The sequence below is a fragment of the Nanorana parkeri genome, unplaced genomic scaffold (assembly GCF_000935625.1).
Source record: "Nanorana parkeri isolate BGI_ZX_2015 unplaced genomic scaffold, ASM93562v1 scaffold2263, whole genome shotgun sequence".
Taxonomy (NCBI): Eukaryota; Metazoa; Chordata; class Amphibia; order Anura; family Dicroglossidae; genus Nanorana; species Nanorana parkeri.
This window is the reverse complement of record NW_017308531.1, coordinates 159,213-169,111: the sequence shown is the minus strand read 5'-3', so window position 1 is coordinate 169,111 and position 9,899 is coordinate 159,213. Positions and strand designations below refer to the sequence as shown.

The 9,899-nt window shown below is 46.3% G+C and overlaps 1 protein-coding gene across 1 annotated transcript; it reads right to left on the bottom strand.

Moving 5' to 3' along the window:
* Nucleotides 1-6,147: 6,147 nt before the first annotated feature.
* LOC108801238 (P2Y purinoceptor 4-like) lies at nucleotides 6,148-9,059 on the bottom strand. Its single transcript, XM_018573171.1, has 3 exons — nucleotides 8,802-9,059; nucleotides 8,023-8,067; nucleotides 6,148-7,212 (listed from the first exon to the last, which is right to left on the bottom strand). Exons 1-3 carry the CDS (start codon nucleotides 9,057-9,059, stop codon nucleotides 6,148-6,150), a joined length of 1,368 nt encoding a protein of 455 aa, XP_018428673.1.
* Between the last annotated feature and the right edge of the window lie 840 nt (nucleotides 9,060-9,899).

Below are 9,899 nucleotides of genomic sequence, written 5' to 3'. Positions count from 1 at the left end.
GCCATACCTACTTGCAGTCCTGCGTAGATTTGGGTTTGGTAACCGATTTGTGACCTGGGTACAGGTTCTCTACTCCTCCCCCACTGCAAGAGTCCATATCAACAATATGCTGTCAGGGCCCTTTGGCCTTAGCCGGGGCACGAGACAGGGCTGTCCCCTGGGCTATTTGCACTGGCGATGGAATCTATGGCTATCCTGCTCCGTGCCTCGGCCCGGGTTGGGGGGCTTCCAGTGGGGAATCTGGTGGAGAAGCTCTCACTCTACGCTGATGATGCGATACTGTACCTGGGGGATGTGGGACCCTCCCTATCAGCGGCTTTGGGGATAATAGATACATTTGGTTCCTTCTCTGGCCTCCATGTGAACTGGGGGAAATCCCTACTATTCCCGCTGGGCTCCTCCCCTCTTTTGGACGATCCGGGCTCCCCCCTAACGCAGGTCTCTGAGTTCTGATACCTGGGTGTGGTGGTGACCTCGGATCCTGCCCGATTCCTAGAGGACAATTTATAACCTTTACTTAGACTCCTGAAGGCAAAATGCTTGACATGGCGAACGGTCCCCCTGACACCGGTAGGTAGAATCAGTTTGATAAAAATGGTTTTCCTCCCTAAGTTCCTTTATTGCTTCCGGAACACCTCAGTCCAGATTCCTAATTCCTTCTTCCAAACGCTAGACAGTGTCATATCCACCTTTCTCTGGGCGGGAAAACTCCTAGGTTGTCCAGAAGGATTCTCCGTCTCCCCCTTTCTGAGGGGGGATTGGGACTCCCCTGCTTCAAAACATACTACTGGGCATCAGTCCTGGTGACTGTCCGATGGTGGTTTGAGAGGGATTAGGATAACCCAGCAGTGACTCTGGAGGTGGCTCTGTTGGGCTCCTACGCAGAGCTGATTAACTTGGTGTTAAGGGGGCCGAAGTCTGCCAAGGCAGTCACGGGACCTATGCGCACTGTACTATCGGTGTGGGAAAGGACGAGTGCTGGCTGGTACCATCTCCCCTTATGTACCTTTATGGGGTAACCCACGTACTTGCGCTCTATCCCTGATCCCCAGGCTTGGGCCCACCACGGGATTACAATGGTCATGTACATCATGCCGGGGGGCACGCTGTTGGGATTTGACATACTTCGGACCACGCACAAACTACCTCCAAATATGTGTTTCAGATATTTGCAGTTGCAACACGCTTGTAGAGCTCAGTTCCCTGACCCGATGACCATTGACTCAGACCGAGTTGAGCGTTTCTTAATGAAAGACAGGCTGCACAAACCTTCATCCTCTCTCTACCTCCGTTTGACCTGTGGGGGAGGGTCCCAGCTTGTGGCCCTTCAGGAGAAGTGGAGGGAGGATATACCCCTTCTGACGGAGGACCATTGGGAAACATGCGTCCAGACTTATGTGTCCACGGTATCTCTCCTAGGGAACGCTTCATACAGCTCAAATTCCTCCATAGAGGCTATTACACCCCTGCTAGATTAGCTAGAATATACCCTACGGCTGACGCGACTTGCGCTCGCTGCGCGGTTGAGGAGGGCACTTTCTTCCATATGGTGTGGTCCTGCTGTAGTCTTCGGCCCTACTGGGAATCGGTGGTATCTGCAGTTGGCGCGGTGACTGGTCTACAGTTGGAGGTGGACCCCTTGCTTTTCTTGATGGGATGTGGGGCACCTTACAAGCGCCTAGGGCCACGAAGCTCCTGGTATTTCATGTAGCTTTCTATTCCCGCAGGGAAATAATCCTGAGATGGAAGTTGGCTTCCCCCCCACGGTGGGGCAATGGTTACACACAGTTGATAGAATGCTCCCTCTCTACGGGCTGACATGCATGAGCCGTAATTGTGTACGCAAATTTGATCGCATTGTGGGTGACTGGGTGGCGGCTAGGGGACTTACCTTGGAGGGTCCGGGCGGAGAGACCTTGCTCCCGCATGTATCCCCTGAGCAGTGATCCAGCTGGGCGTTGATGGGGGACCTATGAGATCTTATTGCCGGGAACAGATGGGTTTCAGAACATGATCCCTGCAGGAGCTGTCTGCTCCAAGTGTCGGAGTTGTCCTTGTATAAACTATTCAACGGCGACAGCGACATTATTAACAAACTGTTTACGGTTAGCTCCGTAACAAAGACCAGAGGGCACCACCAAAAATTGGTAGAAAAAGAATTTCAACACACGGGGCGCAAGGGGTTCTTCTCAGTTAGCGAGGTTAGGGTCTGGAACTCGCTGCCGCAGGAAGTGATTTCAGCTAAGAGTGTGGAATCATTCAAGAAACTCCTGGACAAGTTCCTTGGTGACCGTAACATAAAGGGGTACCAGTACTCTTAAGAGCAAAATCACACATGGACTCATATACACGCACACACCTGTTCAAACATAAATGCACACACACAATAGGTTGGATTTGATGGACTTATGTCTTTATTCAACCTCAAATACTATGTAAACTATGTAAATATTGGTGAAATGTCGGGAATTCCACCAAAATGGGAAAATTCAGAGAGAAATTGAGAAACTTAAAAGGTTAAATTTAGGTTTAAAATTTAGTTGAGGGTTGTTTATGGGCGTTTTTTCCACATACTTTATAACAATAAAATGTACAAAAAAGAAACACAAACACAGTGTGCACTTTTTGTGTCTCTTTAAAATATTTATGTTGCACATGTTTTACTGTTTTGTTCTTACTTAAAAATGACTTTGTGTATTTTGTTTTTATTTGATGTTTTTGTGTCGTAAAATTTAAAGAGAAAGTACACATTTATTTTTTATTCTTGTGTTATCATATCCGCATGTTGTTGTTATATGTAAAAAAAAAAATAGATCAAATAACAATAAAATACACACAAATATACTGTCTAATATTTGTTATTTTTATTTGCTTTTCCGAAGAAAAAAAAAAGTCAAACAACAACAAAATATACACACATAAAAGGAAAAACAAAAAAATACACAAACATATCTAAAAACAGTTTTTAAAATACTAGGTGTTATTCCAATTTGAATGCATAAGTGGAAATACACTAAAGGTAAATTTTTAAGCTAATTTCACCTAAGCAGCTTGCATAACTGAACCCTGTATTATTCAGGGTTTATTCACCCCTATGTGGTTTACCCCTTGGTGCTTTTTTAATAAAAGTCAATGAAAACACATCAAAACACATTTGTCAGAGCACATCGACACAATAACTTCTGTTGTTACGCATTATTATTGCACATTGCAATGCACTTTGTATTGAATGTCAACTGGTAACATAATGGATATCAACACATGTCGTGATTGGTTGATGTGCATCATGACACATTGACATGTGCATTGAGGAGCTTCTGTGGATTTTCAGTGATAACGCATCTAGCCAAAACGCAAATGTGTGAATACAGCCTCAAGGTAGAATTAAAATAATATTAACCTTCTGAATATCTCACTGAAAGACCAAAAAAACTGAGATATAAAAGACGGACAGGTAGTTTATATCTCTGGTACATACGAGACATTGATTCCTAATTTCACCTTTTTGCCATGGGATAGCAGAAATTATTGCAGTCCAGTTTTTGAAATAGTTAATTTATAACAAAATTGCTCTGAAAGGTAGAAGTATGAAGACGCCATAAAAAGTAGATTTTTTTTCACAGAAAGGTTCAATTATGATGCTATATCATTGCTTGGCAATAGATACACACAGTTCCCAGAGGCGTAAAAAAACATGATTTTGATACCTTTTTCCCCCCCCAATATATACAACATTAAACCATTTCTGTTTTTCTTTTCAACTTACTATTAGTACCCCCTATGTATATGTATAGTACCCTCCATGTGTATGTATAGTACCCCCTATGTGTATGTATAGTACCCCCTATGTGTATGTATAGTACCCCCTATGTATATGTATAGTACCCCCTATGTGTATGTATAGTACCCCCTATGTGTATGTATAGTACCCCCCATGTGTTTGTAGAGTACCCCCTATGTGTATGTAGGGTCCCCCCCCCATGTATACGTATAGTACCCCCACCTTCTCCTCTGTAGGGTGTCCCGTCTCCTCTGAAGGTCTCCACAGACTGCTGATACACACTGACTCACCGGATAACGGATCCTCTGACCGACCCCCTCCCCCGATCCGGAGACTCCCCGCCCCGGGACCGGAGACCAGAGAGGCAGAAGAACACAAATCTGCTTCAATTCGTATTATGGCCCCCCCCCTCTCCTCACCTTGCGCGCTGGCTCGGTCCCGGGCGGTACTTCCTCCTCTGCCGAGCTTCCGGCAGCCGAGTCCAACTGCAATGGGAGAGGGGGGGAGGACGGAGGGGGTCATTGCTGGCGCCGGAGTCCCGGACCGAATCTCACTGGGCCACGCCCCCCCCCCGTTATGCTACTGTACTGGGTGACGGCCCCCCCATGCTATGCCACCGGGTGACGGGCCCCCCCTGGCCACGGCACTCGGGCAGTGCATTTCTTCGCTGGGCCCCCCCCAAGTGGCAGAATGCCAGGGCCCGGTCGCAATTGCGACCGCTGCGACCCTGGTAGTTCCGCCAGTGACAGTTCCTAATGAAGTAACATGCTGGATCAAAGGGACCCTGCTGCTTACACTTACCCATTGCGCTCCACCTGGTTTGTTCTGGTTCTAAGGCCCCATTCACACTCCGCGATATGCAAATCACGCGTTTGTCGCGCGATTTGCATTTTGCGCAATATCGCGAGATTTGCCGCGCGATATCGCGCAAATGCTTGCATTGAAAGCATTTGAATCGCGGCAAAATCCGCTCCAAAAAGGGTCCTGCTGTAGCGACACACGACCCGCGACAGCAGGACCCTTTGCCCCATTGAGAAGCATTGGAGAGCGATATCGCGCGGTAATTTGCCGCGATATCGCGGTAATTACCGCGCGATAAATCACTCAATGTGAACGGGGCCTTAAGCTCACACAGGGCTAATGACCTTTGTCTACCCCATTTTACAGCTCTCAGGCCTGGTGATTAGCTGAACACATGCCCAGTGCTGCATAGTGGGAGCAAGAGGTTGTATTAAGTAAATAGACACCCAACATGCCAAGCTTAAATATTGTGTGTGCCCGTGAAATGGCGACAAAATACGGTACCCCAAATTGTCCATAGGCGATGCTTTAAAATACTTTATGTCATCAGTTTAGAGTTAACTATGAATATTGGCCCCAGAATTATTACTTTTACTGTGGCACTTGAGAGATCCCTACCGTGTGGTGCAATCGATGTTTCATATGTAGGCACACCAGATGCATGTTTGCGTTAGTGTGAGTGTGTTTGCGGGGACTGGGGACATTAAAACATTTTTTTGGGGTATGTGTACATTTATTTTATTTCACTTTACTTATTTTTTACTTTTTTACTTAACTTCATTGCTATCACATATGGGGGCTCACATGATGGGGCTTCATTACTATCCCTTTAGGGGGCACACAAGCCCCCTATGTGATAGCACATTGAAGGTGACAGGTTCTCTTTAAGGTGACAGTAGGGGGTATATTGGATCTCTGATGTCGTCTTTGCAGCCCACTGAAGCTGATCAAGCAAGACCATGCTTGATCTGCTTCTTCCCCGGCCTCTCTAGCCGGAGAATGACAGCTCAGAAACCAGAAGTGATGCAATTAGCATCGCTTCCAGTTTCATTCAGCGAGAGGGAGATCAGCAAATGAACATTCGCTGGTCTCCCTCCCTGAAACCCGCCAACACCTTTGATGCCGGTCCCGGCCTGCAGGAGAGGCAGAGGAGCCCAGGAAGCAAGCGGGGGCTTCGGGTGTGGGGGGCACTGTTTACAGGCTGATTGAAGCTGATAAAGCACAGATCATGCTTGATCAGCTTTTTCTCTGGCCTCTCTAGCCGGGAAATGGCAGCTCACAAACCAGTAGTGATGCAATCAGCATCGCTATCGGTTTCATTCAGTGGGGAGGAGATCAGAGAGTGGACATTTGCTGGTCTAACTCCCTGCTACCCGCCAGCACCTACAATGCTGGTCCTGGGACCACAGGAGGGGCAGCAAAGCCTGGGAAGTAAGACAGGGGTGTTGTGTGTGTGGGAGGGGGGGGAACTGTTTACCAGCCCCTGGAAGCAATCTGACAGTTGTTCAGCCAACAGATTCGCTGCCAGCAATGAATGGCAGCAAAAGGGTTAAACCTGTACACAATTACAGTTCACCTGACCCTGACAACACAGTTTCTTTGCTGTTCATAGTCACAGCACCATGACAGTAAATATCCATAGATGACTCAATTGGGTTACCATGATCATCGTCTGTGATGTTCCTCTCATGCCGTCTTTGCAGAAAAGTACACCAACTTGTGAATGTGTATTTAAATCTGTCAGATGCATAACAGTACAATATGGGATCCATACAACAATTTGTTCCTGACATCATCCAAGTGATATAATAGGCAATCTCAATGTTTTCCAACAAAGAACAGGAAGTTGGGAAGAACAATATTATGGCGACTCCCATGGTCCTGGTGATATGAACCGGTATATAGCAGATAATGAAAATTATTAGGGAGATGAAGATTGTCTGCACTGACGTGGACACCATGACTTTGCTGAGGGTGTTTACTGGGTTAATTTTGAGGAGGTGTCGACTCAGTAGAGTGTAACAAACCAATGTTATGGAGAAAGGAATGAGGAGACCAGAGAAAAGGATGACACAGTTCCAAACAAAAAATAAAACTGCGTGTTCGGTTTGGTGGATGCTGAGACATTTTGTAACCCCGTGAACTTCAGAAGTTTTGAGGACAAAGAAAAATGGAATACCTTGGCATAGCAGACAACCCCAGACAAAGAGGCAAAGTTTTGTTATGAAAGGTTTTCTGGTCAAGGCTGGTCTTTTAATGTTGTGAGCAACAGAGAAATATCGGTGGATACTGATTAAGGTGAGGAAGTAAATGCTTCCATACATGTGAGTGCTGAGTAAGAAGACCTTGAACTGGCAGAAGAACAATCCATAGGTCCAGTGGTCAGTCAAGGAGTAGATAATGATCAGAGGAGCTGCTGGGGTGATGATGGCATCAGAGATGGCCAAGTTGAACTGGAGAACCACTGTCGAAGTCCAGTCTTTTACCTTGAACCAAAATATCCATAAACTGATGCAGTTCAGCACAAAGCCAATGAAGAAGATGAAGCTCAAGAAGATGGGAATGAAAGGGTTAATGTGTTGAGGCTGACAGCCACTCGAGTTTCCGGAGGAGTTCAACATCTCAAAAGCCTATGATATGAAAAGGAAACTTTTGCAGTTAAATAATTATTTGTCTAAGCAATGTTTTTTTCTTCAAATCTAGAATTACAGCCACTTAAAAAAATAGTATCTTCATTTTGTACCTACCAACTTGTGCTACTAATTAATAAAGGACAACTCACCAATTCACTTACTGAAAGGATGGGAAATAAGTGAAAAAGGAAAGAGAAAACACAAAGGTTTTTACTAACCTTGTTGTAAACAGGTCTGCAATATAACGTTTGGCTGTTCAGTACAGACTGGCAAGAGGTTCCTCTTCATGAACTGATATATATCTTTTCAGTACTTCTGTAGAACAGGTTTTGTAATTTTAGTCACCCATTGTAACAAATGTGAGTGTCTGCACTGTTAATCCCCTGTCTCACAGACAGTTTTTCTGCAAAGCTGAATTTGGAACTAAATAGAGGAAGGACTTGACCACAACTTTATAAATATTTTTTTCTTTGGAATAAAGAACTAAGTTGTGTTCGATCATGACATCAGAAACAGGGTAATACAGTGCGAGAATAGTAAAGGATCTATAATTGATGATTATTTTAGCTTTCTTGATCGTATAATCAGGATTTTATTAAAGACAGTAGGCGAATATTTTGCATAACTCTCTTTACTGACTCCCCATAGCAGCAAGGAAACATCACAGAAACAAAATAACCAATAGCAGCACACATCATGTTATAAAGTCCGCCCACACCAAGTGAGGTCATCTTTGTGGAAGCAGTCTTCATGGAGGAAACAGGGACCCAAACTGGGACCAAGGCAAAAGTGGAAAACGAGAATCACCATCCGGAACGCCAAGAGTGGAGGAAGGTGCAGTGAGGTGTTAAACTGAAACAAGAGAAAACAGTGAAAATGTAACAGCAAACCAATAGTGATCAGAACAAAGTAACAGAAAAAATGATTTTCAGTCAGCCATGAAACACAATAAACAACATGTCATGACTAAGGTAGAATTGATGTCCCCATGTTTTATTTAGTATCTGGCCCCACCAGGCCCACCCCCCAACCCCTGGAAAGAATAAAGAGACCACACTCCAATATGGATTTAAATTGGCCTTACCGGCCGTTTATGAAATACTTTAAATAGAAAAATATTCTTTTTTTTAACAAAAACTTCAACGTCAGATAAATGGTTGCAGATCTTTGAAGGCCACACCTTTTTTCTGAACTTCGTTCTCTGCCGCAGTACCAACACATGTTAGGCCCCCAGCCGCAACTCACCGCCTCGGGGACAACCACCAACTGACCGCAGGCACTTCCAATTAATAGGGGACACCATACCAAGACAGGTCCCCAAACATTACCCACCATCACTTAAACGGCCTCCAAAGAACCCAACCGCCACAGCGCTCCAGCGTAACACCTTACAATGGAGCGCTCCTCCAACAACGCAAGGCTCGCTGCAAACCATCCTGCAGCCCAAGGACCCACATGTCGATCACGACCGCAGTCAAATGAACGCCATCGGCCCTAAGATATAGCCCGGGATCTGCTTCCAACTCTAAGTGTCTCACTACTATACCTCCATTTCGCACCACAAATCTGCCGACCTCCTTATTTACCTTTATCCTGGCCTTATTCAGCTTAGCTACTGAACGGGCCAGCCGCCATGTTTGCCTGCTCACAATGTCTGACCACACAATGACCATCTGGGGAAAAGCCCTGCGAAGACCCAGGAAATCAAATTTTACATCTCGAATTAGCTCCCTCATGGAGCGCACACCCAGATCATTACCACCCACATGTAAGACGAGAATGTCAGGGGGCCTGTCTAGCCGGGCAAAGTGTGTAACCTCGGGCACCACCCTGCTCCACAGCATGCCCGGCACACCAATCCATCGCACCTGGGCTACCGCACGCGGAATACCGAGCTGACGTCCCTCTGGCCGAACGTCTGCGCGCTTCTCACCCCAAAAAACGTAGGAGTGCCCCAGGATCCAGATGAGACCAGGCACGTCATCTGAAATAGAAAGCAGAAAACAAACAACCAACGAACAAGGCCAACACTTCACATATCAACAACGCTGTTCGCATACCGCCAGCCACTGCATATCATAACACCGCCAATGCAACCTCACAATAAGTGAGGCCAGATGTAAAGTTTAAATCGCTGCGACTCCCATCTCCCAATGCGGCGCAGCGCTACCTCATCCAATCCCCAGCGGGCAGCTTCGGTTGCCGCACCGATGCGGAATGAATGGGAAGAATACCCTGTTACTACGTGTCCTGCCGCTGACAGGCACTTCCTAAGACCGAAGTAAACTGAAAAAACGATAAAAACGACCCATCAGCTTGCAGCAAGAAAGGACCATCCAACGCCGGCCGCCTTTTCAGGTACTTCGCCACCGCTTGGACCGGACACAAGTGGGAACCCACAATCCCATACAAATGCAACGTGCACCCTTCCCCCTCTGATCCGTCTTGGATCTTCTAATAAAGAGACACACGGAATCCTCCCCTGCTGACACAGCAGCCATCCCCAAACCACCCGGGACCGTTCGTGAGGGACTGATCAGTTCTCTGATGCGCACTGCGCCAAAAAACGCCAAAGTGAAAGCGGCGACAAACAATACAGACTCGAACTCCGATGAACATATAAACCCCAGCTGGCCTATCAGATCACCCAAAATATCAAATGACATCGGACGCCTGGAATCCGG

Bases quoted from the DNA above. Each gene is read 5' to 3' on its own strand.
- LOC108801238 (XM_018573171.1), bottom strand. From the start codon at position 9,059: ATGCTGTGGAGCAGGGTGGTGCCCGAGGTTACACACTTTGCCCGGCTA. The intron at 8,068-8,801 runs GTAAATAAGGAG...CTCTTGTTTCAG, and splicing joins TGAATAAGGCCAGGATAAAG to TTTAACACCTCACTGCACCT. The intron at 7,213-8,022 runs GTGATTCTCGTT...TTCATATCATAG, and splicing joins CACTCTTGGCGTTCCGGATG to GCTTTTGAGATGTTGAACTC.